General features: G+C 37.8%; 2 protein-coding genes across 5 annotated transcripts in view; one reads left to right on the forward strand and one right to left on the reverse strand.

Annotated features, from left to right (window-relative positions):
* Positions 1-6,788, forward strand: part of LOC102696634 (serine/threonine-protein phosphatase 2A 55 kDa regulatory subunit B gamma isoform) — a 163,443-nt gene extending 156,655 nt beyond the window's left edge. For all 3 annotated transcript variants that reach the window (XM_069190224.1, XM_015344887.2, XM_006629607.3), the window contains one exon: positions 3,262-6,788. In XM_069190224.1, coding sequence (XP_069046325.1) covers positions 3,262-3,553 — 292 coding nt within the window. In that variant the 3' untranslated portion in view covers positions 3,554-6,788. The remainder of the gene's footprint in view (positions 1-3,261) is intronic.
* A 2,246-nt stretch (positions 6,789-9,034) lies between these two features.
* Positions 9,035-21,412, reverse strand: part of wfs1b (Wolfram syndrome 1b (wolframin)) — a 32,353-nt gene continuing 19,975 nt past the window's right edge. Inside the window, exons 4-8 of one of the 2 annotated variants that reach the window (XM_006629671.3) lie at positions 20,464-20,608; positions 19,535-19,708; positions 18,023-18,103; positions 15,174-15,319; positions 9,035-13,084 (exon numbers count right to left, since the gene is read on the reverse strand). In XM_006629671.3, the coding sequence (XP_006629734.2) occupies positions 11,267-13,084; positions 15,174-15,319; positions 18,023-18,103; positions 19,535-19,708; positions 20,464-20,608 (2,364 nt within the window). In that variant the 3' untranslated portion in view covers positions 9,035-11,266. The other variant, XM_069190215.1, reaches the window with a different exon arrangement.

Here is a 21,412-nt window from a genome sequence, read left to right on the forward strand (position 1 = left end):
GTGTAGGATTTTTAGGTATCTGGCAGACTTCTAAGAGATTGTTTGGAATTATCGTAATCCAAAATTATACATTCGCCTCTGTATCATACCTTTCGAGTTTTTAATGAAAATTAAAAATCACTGTAAAGAAAAGGGTTCTTCAATCTGAAGACCTTTGATTAATCTAAAGGAACCTATGAAAGCCATGAAATTAGTCTGATCCTTTGGTAAAAGAGACATGTGGTTATTAATTAGTGTTTTATTAGACCTGCAGTGAATTTTACAAATGTACTGTTTCAATTGTGAAGGCACACAGTGCCTGGGGGCAAATAGCATTGATAAATAGTGAATGAGCTGCATAAAATACGATGTGGTCTTATTAAAAATAATTAGCATACCTGTGCAGGAATACTCTCTGGGTATGATGCCTGTATAGTTTATCTTTGTTACGAGTCTAGAAATGCATTTGGCAAAAGAACATCTCATAGTGCACAGTTCTCATCACATCTGCACTGAATGCTTTTAATAGTTCTCAAAAAGCATAAATCATTAAGCTCTCACTCTCTGAAGCCCAATGGCTGAGCTGTGCCTCCTTATTCTATGAAACTGTGCCAAAATTAAGCAAGACTGGTGCTCACAGCAACACTGCACAAGGGGAAATATGTAGTATCTATGGCAATAAAAGGCTGTGTTTAAGGATGTTGCCCTATTAAAGGAATTTGGCACAAGAAGGTGTAGATTATTATATCCATAACTTAAAACCTTTTGCTTTGTCCCTTTACTGAGGCATAACAATTATTGGATGAAAACTCCAGTCACCTTTTCACAAGCTATTCAACAGCAAACTGAGAAATGGGTAGAGGCAGCTGTGATAAGGAGTACCAGAGAGTCAGCTATTTAGCAACCTTTTTATTCTTTTCATCTGCCAAATGAAATGTTCTAAAGTTTCTGGCAAACTCTACCAGTTGACACAGTTACCAAAAATGATTTGTGCTCCAAATGTAAAGTAATGTAGAAATTTCCAGTTCTCTTTTTAGAAATGTTATCTTGTTTTTCTAAAGTCTTTAGTTTAACTCTTCATTGCACTGCTGCTTTGAAGAGCAATTCTCTTTTTCTACATTTAAAAAAAAACATGTTTCTTGAATGTTCTTTGGTAAAGTAAAAGCCACATATAAACTGATAGTATTTGCATTTTTAAAGTGGATTTTCACCACTTATTGCAAATTATTCAACACTCACTGATTCATCTGAAACAGTATAAAATTGTATGCTTTTAGGAAAATGTCGAGCTCCTTATCGTCGTTGTTGCAGCATGTTATCATGAGCATTATACAGTATGATAATGTGTGACAGTTTATTAACAAATAAGTAATTTTTTAAGACCGCTGCAATAGTGCAGCTACACGCACAGAGAGAGAATGTGCTTTTGAAATATTTGTGGCAGAAGCATGAGGTCACAAGACACCTGCAGGGATCCCAGTGGGAAATACAGGAATACACTTAACTGACCCAGACTCTGCCAACAGCATGTACTGATCTGAAAGCAAGATTGAACATTTTAGAGGAACTTCTTTACAGATCCCTTCAGCACAGCAATCATTAACAGTATATGATTTACGTTTGATCATAATCTCAGAGCGCACGTTTAATGCTGATCACGCATTGGGACTTGTGCTTTTCCATAAGAATAAGAGAAGGGTTACAAACAAGAGAAGGCCTCTTGGGTTGTTAGCATCTAATTGATCAAAGGATCTCATCCAACCATTTCTTGAGAGAGGCCAGTGTTTGACTTCAATGACATGGCTGGGTAGCCTGGCTACCTGTGATTATAGACAGACTATAATTCCTGAAACAACCAGGGACCAGCATCATGCAGTGATGTCAGATCTTAATCTAATGGAGTACATGCGAGACAAGTACAGTAGACGCATAAATCAAAGTTAACCAGCCAGATAACATCACAGATCTGGCGGCAGCTTTTTCCTAACATTGCTTCCTGTGTATTCCAGCACATATACAGTACTTGTGTTGAGCTAACATTTGATAAACCTGGTACTTAGACATTACATTGTTATTCCTTGCTTGAATGCACCATGTGTCCCATAACATGCATGACATTCAGTTTATTCAGAAACATGTTTACAAATGGTGAAAAAATGATTATCCCTTCTGATGTTTGTATGTAGTCTGTGGTAATATATATGCTGTATATAGTAATAGTAAGCCCCTCTTAAAATTCAAGAAGAGAAATTACTTCATTACTGTACCATTGCAATTGCAGAGTATTGACAGAAATGTTCAGAGCTGCTTCATGGGTAAAGTGTAGTAAAGGTCTGTAGTTTGGAGTTCTGAAATATGAATTTTATAGGGAAAGTGGAAAATGCATTTTTTCTTAACTAAGCTTCAAAAAATACATTTAAATGCAAAGTGACAGTATTTGTAAATGTAGACCTGTGCATGCACCTTGTTGTTTATATGTTTGACTAAACTCTGCACTGCTCGAGTCCAGAGTTTTGCTATGTGTGAATGAATGGTGCTGTCCCCGGGGGTCCTGATGAAAATGAGGCTATCCTGTTGGCAACATTTTTAATGATTGTTTTTTAAAAATGGAGTTCATAGCACAAGGAAGGGAAATAGCTGATCCCCACACCTGCCAACCACTTCAATCCAGAATATAAAATCAGAACTTTCCTGCGGCAAGCATTTGGCCCATTTTATGCATGGGTTTGGACTGCCTCTTCAACAAAACTCATGTTTCAAGTCCAAACACAATCTCAGATCTTCAGTTTATTAATTACAGACTTGCTGGGGGGTATTCTCAGTTACTTCGATAGTATCATCAGCTGAAACCTGTTTTTCAGTTTTTATCCTTTCTTTGTGATGGATAAAGTTTAAGGTTTATATGTTGTGCTACAACCGATGTGTACATAGAACATGCTACGTTTTTTTTTTCTAAAACTCCCAGAGTGGCTGATCTCTTTTCGGTTACTCTTATTTTAGCAAATTCCAGTATTACTAAGCAGCAGAATATTGTAATTTTGCACCAGAGGGACAAAAACGGTTGCATCAAGGTTTAATTAGCAAATGATTAAGAAAACTTTGCCCAGAATTCTGGATGCTCTAAATTAGTTGTCTTACAAACGCTGTTGAAATTTGCCTCCCCTGCGGTTATGATGCGTTTGGCAAGCCCTATGTCTCAGAAACTGGCAGCATTTGTAACGGTTCCCTCATTTATCTTTCTCTGTGTACTCAGTACTCCTTCTTCTTCTTCCTCCCCCTCAGTGTCATTATGACAGGCGCCTACAATAACTTCTTTCGGATGTTCGACCGCAACACAAAGCGGGACGTGACTCTGGAAGCGTCGCGGGAAAGCAGCAAACCCCGGGCAGTGCTGAAGCCCCGCCGCGTCTGCACGGGGGGCAAGCGCCGCAAGGACGACATTAGCGTGGACAGTTTGGACTTCACAAAGAAGATCTTGCACACAGCCTGGCACCCGGCAGAGAACATCATTGCCATCGCAGCAACAAACAATCTGTACATATTTCAGGATAAAGTCAACTCAGAGGTGCACTAGAGTCCTGGGTGCCTCGCCCTGCAGTGGGCCGCTCTTGAGCGCTGTACTGTACCTGCTGATAGCCTTGCGCGAGGGTGTATTCATTGTGTTGGAATTGTGGATTGTGGTTGATCACTAGTGTTTGTTGCTATTGGTAGTTTTGGGCTTGTATAAGCCAGCAGGGATGTGCTAACTAACCTCTTGCAAACAGGTAGTAGTCATGTAATTTGAGCCACAAAGTTTCATTTATGGTTGCTTTTGAGTGGAAAATTTTGCTCGCCAATTGGGACAGTTTCGTATTTCCCCAAAGTTCAGTTCCCTTACCTCATTGGTTAATAATATCAATCTTTCTTTACTCCAGTCAACTCTGTTTTGGGATATTTCTGCGTAGTGTTAGAATTACACCGGGCCATATTTTATCACACTTTTCTACAAACTCGATCTGTTTTTCCTTAGAAAAAATTATAAATTGTTTGCTTCAGAGAAGGCACTGCAAGGTCTTTGATATATTGACCCCCTAGTTTCTTTATTCCAAAGAAATTGCAAAAGCTTTCTGTTTCTTAGGTCATGCTCTCAAGGCAATGGATACAAGGCAATGGAAGAATTATGTTGCAGCTGTTTGTCTGTTTTGACATATTTTAAAAAAAATGAAAATGAAAGAAGCCTACCTTTGAGAATGAGATATTTTGCTTGGTTCCTTAAAACTAGGATTGGTAAAAGCTGATAATTGGGATTATGTCAGATTGGCCTTCAGGTTAGTTCAGGCTAGTTTTCAGTAACTTCAGAGCCATATCTTTACAGAATAAATTAATGCTTGCCTTGAGTTTAATATGAGGCATGAAGAGGTGGTGTTATTACAATCCCCTTTAAACAGTGAGGTATTTTTTAAGACTTTTGAAATATTTTTTAATATTGTATGGTGGGACGTTTGTTTCTTAAAATGGACTTGAAATATCGTTGATGTAAGATTTGTGAAGCCGATGCAGGTGGGAGTTAATGTTTCTCTTTGTTTGAGAAGTCAGTCAGGTAGAAGAAATGTTATAGTGGTGTTTGTTACAAGTCATTCTGTTTGGCATAAAGTACAGACAGACACAATAGATAAAACCGGTTGCACCAGATAAATATCCCATGCTTTTTCAGATTAAAATGAGAATTATTTATAGTAAGTACATATAGTATACTCCTGCAGGCATCACCAGAGTAGGTTTTATTTTCTGTTATTTCATTGGAATGATTTGTTAGCACAACAACTGCAGATATTACAGTCAAAGGTTAATGGAAAAGCTGGCAACAAAAGAAGATGGGAATAGAGAGTTGTTATATTGATGTACCAGTAGTAAGAATAATCTTTTTGTGGCCAGCAGCAGTAGCTGTAGCAGTTTCAGTTTTATTTGGGGTTTTGCATATAAAATGTACTATTTTTCAGTTTTCTATTATAAATCAAATTGGAGAGGGTTGTAAGGTTTGATAAAAATGGCCTTTAAACCTGTTTTTTTTTTCCAAATTAACAAAGAAATGTGAGAAAAAAGGATATAAAGCCACACAGCAGGATATTCCTACCACTCTTTGAAGACCTGCTCTGGTCTGTTTGAAGTACAACATCAAATCATCCATTTTGTCATTAAGAATCCCTATATTTCATGTTATTCTTTTGATCTACACATTGCCACTGTTTCTCTTGTTAGTGGCCCTTGGTTACTATAAGAGATGCTTCCAAGGATGAGCAACAGGATATACAGTACATTTAAGTATGAGGGTCTTCTCCATTTTCATTATATCTCTGTTCTGAACCCTTTATTGAATCAATCACACAGACATAAAACACATTAATCCCCGTTTTGCTGTGGTGAAAATTGGGAAGCAGCCTATAGCTTTCAATCAATAGAATAAACATAAAGGTTTCAAAAAGGTGTCTGAAAACTGTGGCATCATAGAAGGAAAAGAGAAAAAATGCTTTACATCTTAAATGGAAATGCACTACTGTATGTCTTGGTTCATTGGTGGCTTTAGTGGATAAGATGTGGCACAAGTCTGAATGTATGTTTACCATCTTTTTATGAAATGTATGGTGATAAAAAATAAAACTGGATTTTGGATTCCAGAAGTGAGGGACTATATTTTACAGCAGAGAGAACCATCAACAATGCAATATAGCACTCTTCTAACACGCAGTCTTCACAAGAGTTTTGAATGAGGCAAGATCCACTTCTTACTTGAGAGAATTGACAGTTCTGTGACTGATCTCTGCCTTTCTTCATGATAATTTGCAACAGAGAACATTAGCAATGATGAAGCTGCATGGTAGTAATAATATGTTTTTAGAATTTTGGCTGCCTTTTTTTTAATCCATAAGAACAAGCTGTTCGCTGTAAAATGGCTTGCAGAGTACTCTCAACACGGCACCTGTACCATAAACAACTAATATACTTTTTGTGTTTTGAAGCACAGAAGCATGTTTACCATTGTTCAGTATTACAATGTACATTTATAATGCCTAAAATGTTTTAATCAGCAAAAATAAAAGGGAATGAGGAATGTTTATTAATACTGTACTCAAATACTAAAGAAGGATGAATGGAACTGTGTATATATTGTTAATTCTCTTTACACATTCAATTTTTTTCTGTAAAAAATGAAAATATTTAAAAAGCGGTTTAGGAATGTGGTAAAGTTGTACGTCAAGAAAGTACAATCCCTTCTGAAAACATTGATATCCATGAAATGCTGTACTAATTACAGCTTCAGTCGAGTTCAGAGCTTCAAATGAAAACAGCAATCTCGGAAATGGACTCAACAGCCAGAAAATGGACAATAACGGCGATACATCTCAGATTAACCACAGTGTGTCCCAAGGGTAACATGAAGTAATATTACTAATGTACTTTTTTTCCTTCAGTCCAATTACCTCCTTAATGAATGTTCTGTTGTATTCATCATGGTCGTATCCAAATGACATTTGGTATGCAATGACAACTTGGTGGATGCCAGTTAATAGAATTAAAACATCCTCTCATTTGGTTATCCAGTTTTTTAATATTGATTTTGAATTTTGGTCAATATTAATATTGATTTTGCAAGGCCATATAAAAAGCTTTCTGGTCCATTCCTTTCCATTTGAAAATGTTCATCCCACTTTTTCATGATTCAACTTTTGTGTTTGTTTCTTGTATTTTTAGACGACAAGGGTGTCAAATAAATGATTATAAATATGTTAATATGAGTTTTCAAATAAAGATTTCAACAAAATTGCATCCTACAGTTGTGTGGGTATGGAGCCCTTTTATTGAGGTACTGTCTCAGTATTTCAAGAAAAATACATTCTAGGCTGTGTCATATAATTGCCCTTTTCCTAGGTCTTAATTGGAAAGCTGCATACAGTAAGAGAATCTCTTATACGGGCAGGTCTTTGTGCTATTTTTGAAGCTGTTGACTTTGCAGATGGTCAGCTCAATTTCTCTGTCACAGGCAGCATGATGCTTCTCAGATAGCACCACTATTTCTTCAAGATTTTGTATTGTGAAATCCTTTTAAAATGTAAACCAAGAACACAACCCAAAATTTAAATTTTATATTTTTTTTGTAAGGACACACATCCCGGCTGTGTCCTGCCTTGCACCTGTCACTTGCTGAGCCTGGATTGGATGTAAAGTGGTTAGAAAATGGATTAATTATTTGCTTTTCTCTGTTAAGGGTCATGGCAACCCCGAGCTTATCCCAGCAACACAGGGTGCAAGCTAGAGGATGAGAAAACACATTGGATAGGACCAGTCCATTTTTGAGGCCACGCACACAGACACATACTGTACCACATTCAGACATACAGGTACCTTTTAGAGAATGATTATCCACCTGCTTTACTTTTCAGATTCTTATTGCAATCTAATAGTTAAAATGAAACTACAAGAGGAGCCTATTTAAAAACTCATATACAGACAGACTGGCCATTTCAAGAGTATTTTATAAAGGAACACTAGGATATAGTTTCTTTTAAATAGAGACTTTGGGAACAAAGGTGCTTCAAGGCACAAAATTGCCTTAAACCTGAAGATGGTTGTTCATCTTTGTGAAGAGGACATTGCCATGGAGACTGGTGGTTAGTTGAGTCTCTTGGTTATGATGAGATGGAAAAAACTTAGTCTGGCAACAAATGTGCTCTTCCATCAAGATAGTATGACAACTCCACTTGGCAGCTTACAAGGACAACTGTGGTGTGACACCGGTGCCTTCAGTTTTGTGTACATTTCTTGGGAGAAAACACTTGAGATTCTCAGATGGTATGTACGGTGCTTGGTATGCTGATTAAATTAACAAGGTTACTTCTGTGATAGTTACCTAGGTTTTAGTTTTAGATCGAGCATACTGTATTATTACCTGTCACAAGCAAGACGTAGCAATTTACTTTCACATAGAATAGAATGTATTTACTACATTCATAGTTTTATCCTTGTTTCATTTTACCCCATAGAAGCCCTAAAAACATACCGAAATGCATCTACCTTTGGGATTAAATACATCTACTGTTGTATGTCGCAGATTTTGGTATAATGTTGAATCCATCTGTCATTTCATCTCCATAATGTGACAATCATTTGGGCTTTAATCATACTGCTTCCAGTGGAAACCTGACTGTATTCTGAGAACTCGGGCATGTAACGGTCAGCCTAAATTAGTATCTGAAAAATCCTAGTTTTGATTAACTATTGCTTTGTGAATGTCTTCACAGACAAAGATAATCAGTAATAGCAGAGCCTACAGATGGTAATTTGTCCTGCAGTCTGCAATGCAATTTGAATAATTCTTAGTATCTTTTAATATTTCAGATGTGACTCACACAGCCTTTCTAGCTGTCAATTAAAAAGAGCTCATGTACACTTTAAACCTGAAATATTTAACATACACTGACTAAACCACAAAGTCCAAAACTGATTCCTTTTTTTTTAATCAAGCTCAAGTTGTATGGAATCCACTTTCTTATTGCTTCTAAAGCAGCAGCAAAAGGCAGAATTTCTAAATTTCTGTGCAGTTAAATATATTCTAATCAGGAAATGTTAGGATGCCACCATGTGGTAGCTTTTCATTACTGACATTAAACATTAACACCATTTGTACTGCTAGATGTTTATATAGAGATTGTCTCAAAACAACTGAGTGACCCTTGGACAACTTACAATTTCTCAGTATTTAGTTGCCTTTGATGAGGGCTTTTTCAACTCTCATTTTGTCTTCAGATTCTGTGCACCTTGTTTATCATAAAGGATGCTTGCTTCCCAAATACAGATTCAGATTTTAAGGTACAGGGATTTTTTTACTCAGTTCTGTCACCTTTCACCTAATACTTCAATGTTCTTGTTGAAGTGTGCTGAAGAACTTAATGTGTTAATCTTAAAAACATTCAGATGTTGTCCATCTTTGTCATGCAATTTATATTCACAATTTACATTACAGGTTCTCCATCATTAAAATGTCATAACTGTAATGAATAAACAAGGTCATGAACCACTCTGTTTTACATGGTCTTTTATTTTTGATTTTCCACAGTTTTGAGTTACAGCAGTGTTGATAAGAGCATCACATCAACAGACAGGGTACACATTTTTAGTACAGCAGTGTTACTAGGCACTTAAACATTGCTGAATTCGGTTACATTTCTTCACACTAGATAAGGTGTCTTTTCATTATATATTAATCACCTGTGAAACAATAACCATAAAGCCAAGCCTTCATGATATAAGCATCACTTATAACTGCCACACCATGTAAATTGTTAGCTGGATAATACAGTATTTAAGTTAACTGGACCAACATTTGTTTTAGCTTAAGATCTGCAGTTTTTGCAGCGGTTCTGTTCTTTCCAATTCTTTTGATTACCTTTAGTTCCATAAATTCACATCAAACACTTGTAAACATACTTTAATTTGAAAGCACAGCACCAATGAAGCAAAGCAAGCTTAGAATGAAAAGGACTGTTTCTCAGGTGTCTGAAGAACAAAAAACACTTCACCCAACCTTGTGTGTAGATCTCCACGAGTCCAGACTTGTACCTATAGACTCCACCAGTGGTGACATGCTTGTCCCAGTTCTGCCACAATCTTAAAGATGTCTTACAACATACAAGTCCAGCAGGGAACCCTGAAAGGCACTGTGGGCAAAGGCACTTCAGTTCTTATGTTTTTCGGACAATTTGAAAGACACCTAAGCCTGTGTTTTTACAGCATTCTGTAACTTTAAATCATCCTCACAAAAAAAGTGTTTTTCATAGCTAACTCATAGTTATTATTAGTGTAAACTGTTCAAGTTTCTTTTTTCATTTTAGTACTTTATTTTATTTCCAACCAATATTTTGCATGCTCTTTAAATGTATAACTTCCTGCAATTAAATTTAGTACCACATTTGAACAAAACTGACTGAAACCTGTTGCTACCAAATCTTAGCATTCTTAATCTGAAAGCACACAAAATACTATAGACTTGTGTCAAGCATGAGTCGATATTGTCAATGCAGACAAAATACAAAGCCACTTAACCAACATGACAAGTTCTATTCATTACGAACCTTCAAACCTCAAACAGTGTACCAGAGGTTACTATCAAAGTATTCCTTTTCACCTTGTTTTTATTTGCCTTTAATAATAGTGGATAGTGATAGTAATAGTGATTTTCCTAAAAATAAAAATAGAACTATTGCATTTACAGTTGCCCTTTAATTCTGGGTGGTTAGAATTAATTCAGATATAATGCATAAAAAAGTATAATTGTTCAGCAAAGGAAACAAAAAAGGCAGCTATGTTTGTTCACCTCAAATGTGCTAAAATAAATGTGTGTTCTACTGTACTAAATCATAAGAATACATCTTCCAGGTCACTATACTGTAGGTCCTAGGATCTCCACTCAAGCAGCACAAAGTGTTTATACAAATAGGGAGTAATTTCACACAACACTGCAACTGGATTTAATATACATATGTACTGTACTGTATACATCCAGCTTCTTAGCAGCATAAAGCACTTGGTTAAAGCCTCAAGCTTAAGGCGGAGTAATGAAAATGGAGACAAAACAGTAGAATAAAGACTACAGCATACAGTATGTTGTTGGATCTAAGTTTCTTGCACTCTTGATTATCTTTCTGCCTGTAGCGCCAGACTCTGTGAACGAGTCATTTACATCAGTTATCAGTTGTGCAATCTCGTGAAATCCACCGGCTGCTCACCTGAAAATTCTGGAAAGCTGGAAAATACAGAAAAGTCTGTATTTTACCAGTTTGCATACACGAAGCTTGCTAGTAAATGTCAGAAAATGCTTCTGATATTAATAAATCAATTTAGTCATTTCTGTATGGCTTAATAAATTACCTGAAAGATTGTCTCACTAGAAAATTTAAAGTTTACTACTACATCACTGCAATAAAACAAATACCTGTGCATTAAGTATTTCGATGTAATTCTACTTTAAATTCTTATTGTGTTCTTGTCTCCCTTCTCATTTTCCCTGGTGCATTCTTTGGTACAGCCAATACTATAATCCTCCGAAACAAAAGCTTTGAATATTTTAAATGTTTAAATCACTGGTGAAAGAATGCCTGTGTATATCTCTTAGTAACTGCAGTGGTGAGCTCATGCAAATTTGTGAAGTGCAGTACCATGCAGTATTCACTTTGTGTTTTTACTTATGCCTTTTTACAGTGTCTTGTGTGTGCAGGGTTCATTAGCTCGTAGCTACTTTGTCCACATGATGATATCACGATTTTAATTTTGCAGACAAGAAGGGATCAAAGAAGAAATCAAATGCAAATTTGAAGGCATGCTGCACTGTGCTCCTCCAGTCATGCTCGATTTTATACTGCCTACCTACTGGAGCCAGTTTGGATAAACAGTTCAAGCAGCGAATGGCTTTGAGCTCGAAGACTGGCCATTTGCTGCCAAGGCGTCCCTCTAATACAGTGCTAAACTCCACCATACTCCCTTGTACCAGGTTCAGCAAGACCTTTTTGAACTCATTGCTGGCCTTCAAGACAATGTCTTTAGTTGCATCATCCTCCTCTGAAGTCACATTTCCATTCTTTTTATTGAAAGGCATCCCAACAGTTATCTCAAATTTGTAACGGTCAAACCTTTTGATGTGGCAGATGTGCTTTGCGAGAAACTTCAGCCGACAAAGTTCATCCTCCTCTGCAGTAGCATTCTGTGGGTCACACGTGGGGTAGGCTTCGCCATACAAGCACCTCATCCAATCTCCAACGAAGAAAGGCAACAGGTTGATGACCGACTGCGCCCCATTCTCAATCTCTGTAACTCGCACATACTTGAACCTCCCAGTCCAGGTAACACGATGACCCTCGAGGTGGCTACACAGGATCTGCGTTTGTGCCATGTTCGATTCCTTCCATGCTTGGGGGCCGCATAAAAAGCTGTACTGTTGCCAGGTCAAAGTGGAGTTGTACACTTTCATGCCTTCTGATCTGTACACGTAGATCCAGCAGAAGAGCATGATGGCAGAGATCCAGACCAAGATCAATTTAACAACGGAACTTTTGGACAACGATTTGACCATATCCAGTAAGGAGAAGCTAAACCTGGTCCACCACCGGAGAATAACAGGGATGGCACACACAACCAAGGTGACAACAATCTTGATAACATCTAGAGCAATAAACCACTTCACAAACTGAATGAGAAACATGGCAGCAATCCCCAGCGTTAAGACAGGCAGTGCAAACAAGAAGAGGAAATAGCCAACGGATGTTCGCAGGAGGCCTATTCCGGTCGAGTTCTGAAGGAGCACTACAGAAAACTCACACCACATAAAACACACCATGTAGGGAATCAGAAAGCAGTAAGTGCCTTTAAACTTTCGCAACTGAGCCATCTTGAAAAACAGGTAAAAAAGATACATGTACAGCAGGCAGGGGACACTAACATTCAAAACAACAAAATCGCCAAGGGGAAGGGTGACAAAGGTTTTACCAAAAAAACGAAGAAACGCCAATTTTTCCGGAAGGCCAGCCATTAAGGCACACACCGAAGAAGCTATTTCAGTGAAGAGTGCTCTTCTGGTGTACGGTTCAGCGCAAGAGCTGAGGCCCATGTAACTGGCAATGGTAAAAAAGATGGCAATGGTGGCCAGCTCCGAGCACGGGATCCATTCTTTGTTGGCAACCGGGAAAGAAAATATCACAAAGAAGACTGACAAAATGAAATGAAGGTAAGGCTCTAAATGATTCCACCCAAAGTTCGTCTCGGCTTGCTCTACGTCAAGGTTTGGTTCAAAGCGCGACAGGAGATCTGTGAGAGTTCTGAAGTTATCCCACGCTTTGCTGTTTTGGAAAACCTTCAGGGTGCAGATGATCATCGAAATGAAGGACAGGTAGAAGATAACCAAGGGAATCACAAAGGCAAAAAAGTCAATTGTCAAGTTGCTGATAATGAAGAAGAAAATGAGGGCATTGACGTGGTGCGTGGGAATAATGGTGCTCAGCCAGTGCATTCCAGCCCTGGAGGCCCAGTCAATCAGATGTTCTTTCATTTCTATGACAGCATGAAGTGGATATTTCAGGATCTGCAAAAATGAGAGGGGAAAAGAGTAATGAACAATCTCCTTGTTGTATTACAGAAGATTTCTCCTAAAAAAAAACTGTGGACTAGAAATTTTCAGGCAAGGGCCTGCCATCCCTGGGCTTGGATAGTCATAGAATAGGTCAATGAAAACAGACCTGGAAAGCACATTAACATTTCTTAATTGTGCTCAGGTGGAACAAAAACCAACAGATGCAAGGATTCTCCAGAACCAGGACTGTAGATTGTCTTGAGTTAAGGCATAAACTGGATGAACTCCCAATTTCTTTAATAGCATAAAACATTACTTATACAGAAGTATAAGAATAGCTCTGTAAACAAAGAACCTATGCATATGAAGCATGAAGCTCTACTTCTGTAGATATGTCTCTATGTACATCTAGACCAAATGAGTTTTTTGAATTTCTGAGAGAGCAGCAACAAAGACAAATTCATGAATATACAAGCAGCTGCATGGATCAAAAACTTCAAAATTCTCATTATGAAAAGTGTCAGTTCTGTGACACAGAAGTTACCTTCACTGTGTGTTTTACGTCTTCCTCTTTGAAATCCAGAGCAGCAAATGTGACACTCCACAGAAACACAAGCTTATTTACAGTGCCAGACCAACTAAGAAACGTCACAATTAATAGAGCCACCTGCAACTGCTCTTTCATCTGTCACAACTTATTACTTCATGCCAGTTTCTTTTCCCTGTCAAAAGCCATCAATCGTGGCTGTAATTTGGCATCATTTAAAGAAGTAATGTACAAAAATATATCCTTGCAACATCCTGTATTATGCAGGGGACAAAAAATTACAACTTTTGTATTTTTCATTTTCGCAGGCGCACAGAAAAGAAAATTTCACTTATTGTGTTCAAGAAAATAAAGCACCTCCTACATAATATAAGGGATACTCACAGACCTCAAAAGAGGTCAAGACGTCAAGGCATGTGAATATCATTTATTTGTGGTTGTTTTACAACTCTAGAAGCATATCCATCTAAAACGACTTCTCATTTATTGACAGTACATAAAATAAATGTTAGCAGCCATGAATAGCTGTTTGGCACTTAATTAGGGCTCATTAGGAAGACATAGTTTACTTTGCAGTTTGTAAAAAAGTAAGATGATCTTATAATGAAACACGCATATTAACATTACCATAAGGGTTCATTTGAGCAAAAATGTATTCATTTATGAGTTTTAAATTGAGGTTTGATAACATGCAGAAGTGAAGGTTAGTAAAGAAAATAAAATCCTTCTGTAGGATCCTGTACATCTGGCCTTACAGTATATCATGTTCAATCTAGCATCTCCTCAAATATCTGTCTGCACTGCTTTGTGATAGGTTCTTTGCCATTATCTTTTGGACGTTATAAGGTCCTGTACATTATTAAATCCCAAGCAGCACATCTGGTTCAAGGGAAGAAGATTCAGTATGTATATAACCATGAAAGGAGTTCCATATAAAATGTATATACAGTATACTCCTGTATCAAAGGAATTTTATTTAATCAGTGTGATATTTTGTTCCTTGAAGACGAAGAATTAAAAATCTGTTTAGATGGTTTAGTTTGGTTTGGTTTCTAGTCTTGTGAAAGAACCAAAGCTAAACAATATTTGCATTCCATTAATTCCTAGTGACAGCTTTAAAAAAAACACCAAAATAATATTAGATTGTTGAGAAATGGAGATAAATTGTTTATAGGAGCCATGTTTGATGACCCCAGTTAATACCATTTTGGAACAAGTAAAGGTTTATTCCATGCTGAAAAGAGAAGAAAAGAAACACAACGTTTCGGCTTTGATGCTTTCTTCGGGTGTCAAGACCCGAACATCACACACAAAGAAGGCTCCACAGCCGAAAGGGCTGTGTTTCTTTTCTTCTCTTTTCAGCATGGAATAAACCTTTACCTGTTCCTTTGCAGCCCACGCATGCTGATGCAGCTACAGTACCTCCTTGTAATACTATTTAGGTCAATTATATTAGTCCTGGATCTAATTAAGAGCACACATCAAGGTACCATACTGTAGCACTTGTCTTAAATACCACTGTGTTTTCTATGGCCACTATGACAGAAATATCACCTTCTGCTGTAGTGGCAGGTCATCAGGGCCCTTCCCATCCAGGTCGTCATCGTCATCATCGCTCATAAACAGGCTGGACGGGATGATGCCCTTTGCATACTTCTTGGTGATTTCAACAAAATCATCTAAAGCAATGTATTTGCTGGCTGGAAAATAAAGAAAAAAAATGGGGGATGTTCTCTTTGTTCAGAGAAACACAAGATCACGGGTTTGAAGTACATATACAAACTACAATTTGATACTCACAGAATAATCCTGTGATCCAAAGCTCTTCATTATGATGTGTGAAAGTCAATTAGAATGAGGTTCACATTCTTTTTAGGTAAAAGAGCAAAACATATTTTAATCAAACTGGCAGTTTACATCAGCAAAAGCTGTTTTTTTTTAAAAGCTTCACAATTAATTCTAATAACCTGATCAGCATGATAAATGCATTGTGGATTTGTTGAGATTGAAATGGAAGTGAACTATATGAAGAACAGATACAGTATTTACTTCATTTTACCTTCATTTTATTTACAGTACTTTATCATAGAGGTTGTCATAACCATTCAAACATCTGTAATAATTATGGAGCTTTTAGCTAAGCTTCTTTTTCATTCCTAACAGTGAAGAGCATGATGAGATTCACATTATACCCGTGTTGGCATCCACTGCAATGGCTGCCCGGGAGGTTCAGAATTGACCTTAATATTTTGCTGCTACTGCTGCTGTGTTCACGAAACTACCCCTTCTTATCTTAAGGACTATTCTAACTCCAGACCTTGAGCTGGAACTCCAGGTCTACTTATTTTCAATCCCAATTCAAACTCTGCATTCCAAGGACTAAGCTCCTGTGGGAGACTGTGGTTTTTGTTCAGATACTCCCCATCTCTGGAATGACTTGCCCCATGAAATTAATGCAGGCCAGTCCATGGCAGCATTGAAATCACGAGTAAAAACATGTACAAGAAAGCCTTTGGTGCTCCCTGATTTTATCTTACTGTATTGACTCAGAGCTGTTTTATCACCATATAGTTGGAATTAATCCTGTATTGTACAGTATGGTTTATTAATTGTATATGCACTTTACCTATGAAAAGTGCACTGCAAATACATTTTATTTTTATTATTATTATTATTATTATTCCTGATTGGAATTTAAAATGTGGATGTTTCAGAGAATGGCAGACTGGAGGGGAGCAAACTTGATCCTGTAGAGCAATGGTTCTCAAACTATGGTACGCGTACCACTCGTGGTACATGGAGTACCGCCAGGTGGTACGCCATATGACCCTGGAACTTTGTTGTGTGCACTGAAAAATCAGGACAGGTTTTCATATTTTCTATTTTAGTACGAGTCGAATAAGCAGTCTACGTACTATGATACAGCGCGCGCTAATACTTGAGTGGACACACGAGCTACAATGTAATTCTATATAGGAATGCATGCTACGAACACAAGTGACCAGTTGTATTTAAAAAAAACTTATCTCCAGTTAATAGGGAGGTAGAAGAATGTGTGGCATTTTGGTACAATGCCAATGTTGTAAACACAGGAATGCATAGAAATGCGTAATCTTGTGAGCACAGAAAACTGTGATAGATAACAGAAAGATATTTAAGAACTGTTCTAGGTTCATTTGAGAAAAATTCATGTTTCACTCCCATGCGCATGAAATAAAAACTTTTTAACTTCTGAGACAGACTCCTGAAACGGAAATGGGGAAAAGTGCAAGCTTGCGGATTGCTAAAGCAGGTAAGCCCCACACTATTTTTGAAGAACCTTATTTACCGTTGGCAAAAGAGCTGACACGTATTATGTGTGGAGAAAAAGCTGCTAAACAGCTCGACCTGCTGCCCCCTCTGAAAGACACAGTCACTCATAGAATTATTGATATGGCAGATTATATCAAAAGTACGCTGATATTGCGCGTTAAGATGAGCACATGCTTTTCACTGCAATTAGATGAGTCTGTAGTCGATTTGGCCAATTTCCTCGTTTACGTTAGATATGAGTTTGAGGGTACATCCCATGAAGACTTTCTGTTATGTAAGCCACTACCAACAGGAACTACAGGAGAGCACATATTTCAGCTTCTGAATTAATTTATCGAAGAGAATGGCATCGACTGGATAAAATGTGTCAAAGTTTGTTCAGACGGTGCTAGAGCAATGACAAGCCAACACAGTGGTGTAGTTGCACAAATTAGAGAGGTTGCTCCAGAAATTAATGGACGCATTGCAACATTCACCGCGAGACCTTTGCCATCAAGAAAATGCCTGACGATTTAAAATCTGTTAGACTCTCTCTTTGCTCGACTAAACAGGCTCACCCCACTCACTGAAATGGTGCTTTTTTATTGTTTATTTTTAATTGTTGTTGTTCCTGTTTTTTTTTTTCTGTAAAGCGCTTTGAGAAGCCACCTTTAAAGGTGCTATATCAAATAAAGTTTATTACTATAATATTTATTATATGTGTATGTGAGTGTGTGCGCACACGCCCGCTCATGTTGGTCATTGAGAATTTCTGGGGTTCCTATGAGAAGATGACTTGTAGGTGGTACTTGGATGCTTCGGTTTGATCAGGGGTGGTACTTGGTCCAAAAAGTTTGAGAACCACTGCTGTAGAGCTACCAGGTCTTCTGCTTTTTACCCCTTTTTACCCCGAGCTGGAGAACAGCGTCCTGTCTCACCGTTACTATCCAACGGGCTACACGGGCCAAATGGCTGACTCTCGTTTCCAACTTAAGTCAGTAACTGAAGTTTAAGTGCTTGAGATTTTGCAACAGGAGGGACTCGTTTTCCTTTCAAATGTTTCCGCCAGAGACTTGGTGAAAGCGTATTACAGAAATCACTCTTAGCCTTACGTTCGCTGCTGACAAGGCGTTCCAGCACCCTTCTCTGTTTCTGTACAGATTTTGGAACAGGACCCGGTTTGGCAGCTCCATCTGGGCACAGGAACAATCGTAACCCAACAAAAAAAAGACAAAAAAGAGTTAGCGTTTGTTTTTAGGAGAACACTGCACATAGTGGATAAAATCCTGCTACCTAAAGGTAATTATATTTGCCCTGTAAAGTCCATTAAAACCAATCCGGGGATTACAAGCCACACACAAGCATGCAAGACACGTGAATGAACTAAGTTAAAAGTAAAGGAACAAGTAATAGGTTTATTCCATGCTGAAAAGAGAATAAAGAAAACACAGTGTTTCGGTCGTGATTGAGGGGTAGAAGGAGATTCAGAATAAAAGCAGATTTAGATCATTAAGGATGGCTTATTGTGTTTTTTACTTTAATTTGTGATTTTTTTTTCTAGTTGCTGATATTAGGTAGGTTCTCTTCTTTTTTTTGGTTAATCTAATAAAGGGGGCAACTAAATTAGGGTGGCATAGTATTGCAGTGGTAAGCATTATTCCATGCTGAAAAGAGAAGAATGGAAACACAATAGTTTTAAGCAACACCCCTCCACAACTGAAACGTTGTTTTCTTTCTTCTCTTTCAGCATGGAATAAACGTATTACTTGTTCCTTTGCGGCCTACGTTTGCTGACCCAGCTACCCACCTGAACTAAGTCAACAGTATGCCCCACCAAGACTTCGTTCCACCGTACTAGGAATTCAGGTGGAAAAAATACTACCATAAATAATACTACCAATCATCCATCCATTCATTCATTCATTTTCTAGCCACTATATCAGGGGGAGCCACAGCCTATCCCGGCAGAACAGCAGCAAGGCAGAATATATCTTGGACAGGACACCAGTCCATTATAGGGCACACACAGACACAAAATACAGACACGCTCACACCAGGGCCAATTCTACCAGAAGCCAATTGACCTACCAGTATGTCTGTGGACTGTGGAGGAAACCGGAGCACCCAGAGAAAACTCATGTGAACACAGGGAGAACATTAAAAAATCCCCAATGTTTAAGAACATTAAAAAGATAGCACCCCAAAAAGTGGAGCAATGCTAACCACTGTGCTAGCATGCTGCCCCACACACTATTTTAACAAACCATTAATTTTGATATGGCATTTATATTATTTGATGCAAGATGCACAAAAAGCAATCATAAATTCACAAACAAACGGCAGTGAACTCATGAGATAAAGATAACTTTATCTTATCTTAAATTATATTTTTATTGTACTGTGTATGTACAATCAGTGTACTGAAGATCGGTATCTTTATTTTACTGAAATAAACCTGTTGAAAACCAGTCATGACGTACTTTACTAGATGAATCATGTACGAGCCCATGGAGTTGCCCTTTTCAGTAATTATGTACAGCCTTTTATGTACTAAGGCATTAAAGTTACTTCAAACTGTAAATAGACTAGGCAGTCTTATAGAAGATGAAACAGTATCTGCAAACCTTTGTCATCATTAACTTGTCCAACATTTTCCAGAAGCTCAGTCACTGCGACCTTTTTTTTCCGCTCGGGGTTTAATCTCCAATACATCACTAGTGCAGCCTTCCTCACGGCCCGTTCAAAATCAGTTTCTGAAGACAGTTTCTTCACTTCTTCCTCATTTTCTGTTGTGATTCCTTACAAACAGCACAGAGTAAAGTCACTAATGACACCACAGCTCAAAAATATATTGTTTGTATACGTTTGCCTTCCTGTCGAAAGATACACCAACATGCTGTCAAGACCACAAGTAAGGTTTTAGCTTCCTCTTCATTTTGTTATGCAGTGATAAGGGGGAGTGCCCATCACATGTCTTACAGCACTTTAAAAAACTATAGCACTATAGATGAACTGTCACATTTTCACTCCATACTGTACTTCAACATCCACAGTTCAAATATCTGCATGATGTCTATATGTCTGTATGATGAACCCTTATTAAAAGACTATTTGTGTTTCTTCAAATTTCTCCATCAGGGGTGCTCACTTCCACTTTACAGGGCTCTCTCTCTGTACCTGACCAATAAACGTTTCTAAAACCCTCTTTTTAAATTACAATAAAAAGTCAGCCATAAAAGCTAGAACACAAACGGATATATGAAATACGTGGGAAAAAATAAACGTAGGTCACGCAATGTTTCTTAATGATGCTGGCTAAAGGGTTTGTTGCCGTTTCAATACCAACATGTCAGAAATAAGTGCTACCATTACAGAAAATGGCCGGAGCATGAATCATTCCAGTTAAAGTGGAACATGTTCAAAATGACCCCGGTAGATAACATCTGGAGCCACAAAGCAGCAGGATGACATAATTCCACGAAACACATCCATCCCAAGATGTGATGCACAAACAATGGTATAAGGCAAACATAAACTCGGCTAATTTACACACCTCTTCTTTCTACTAAACAGCGTCGCAACAACTTAACGGCCTCTCTCCTGCCGTTTTTTGCAGCCTGAAGAAGCCAGCTTACGGCATTGCAATTGTTGAGCTCTTCATCCTTCTCCTCTGCTAACTTCAAGTAATATTTGCCAATCTGCAACGACAGAAGACATGGAAATGTTACGTTTAAGGGACTCTTTTGGGCAGGCCTTGAAATTCAATTGTATTTTCTGTCTTAGACCACATGCGCACATTATACAAACATAAGTGACTTGAATGAGAAGACCCTCTGGGCTTTGAGGCTTGATTTTCTCTTGTAAATTGATCGAAGTCGACAGAACATTCTGAAATTTGATCGAACTTTCTACCACTTGAACATATTCAGCTTTACATGTGCAGAAACAAAATGCAATGGTCCTCTACTGTTTGATTTTAAAACTCATGTTAAAAAAAACAGTTTTGCAACAAATCTTTCCGTCTGTAGCAGATATTTTTCCAGGAAATTTATTTTTTTGTACAGTATGTAGTACAGTGCTTTAAAATGTTTGACATGAAAGGTCATCGTGGAGATTCAGCAGAACAGGAGACACTTCTTTACTGGGAAAATGGAACAAGCTACCCAGGAATGTTGTTGAAGCCAATATACTACATTATACACAGCTTCCAGATAAGCCAAATTAAATTAAATGTTTTTATTGACAATTTCCTATCTAGTATTTTAGGTCTGATTATGTGACAGAGAACATATCAATGTTATTCCTCCTCTATTCCTGTTATTCTATTCCTCGTAAATACAGAATAAATACTGAATATGAACCCCATTCCTACCAATGTAATAGATATATCATTCATTCATGGTAAACATGGTGGACATGGTAAAATACTTCAAATTGAAATGGTACATAAGTAAGGGATCATACTTTTGCTTAGTTTGCTAGCAGAGAATGCTGTACATTTC

This window comes from Lepisosteus oculatus, chromosome 1, assembly GCF_040954835.1.
Source record: "Lepisosteus oculatus isolate fLepOcu1 chromosome 1, fLepOcu1.hap2, whole genome shotgun sequence".
NCBI classification, from domain to species: domain Eukaryota; kingdom Metazoa; phylum Chordata; class Actinopteri; order Semionotiformes; family Lepisosteidae; genus Lepisosteus; species Lepisosteus oculatus.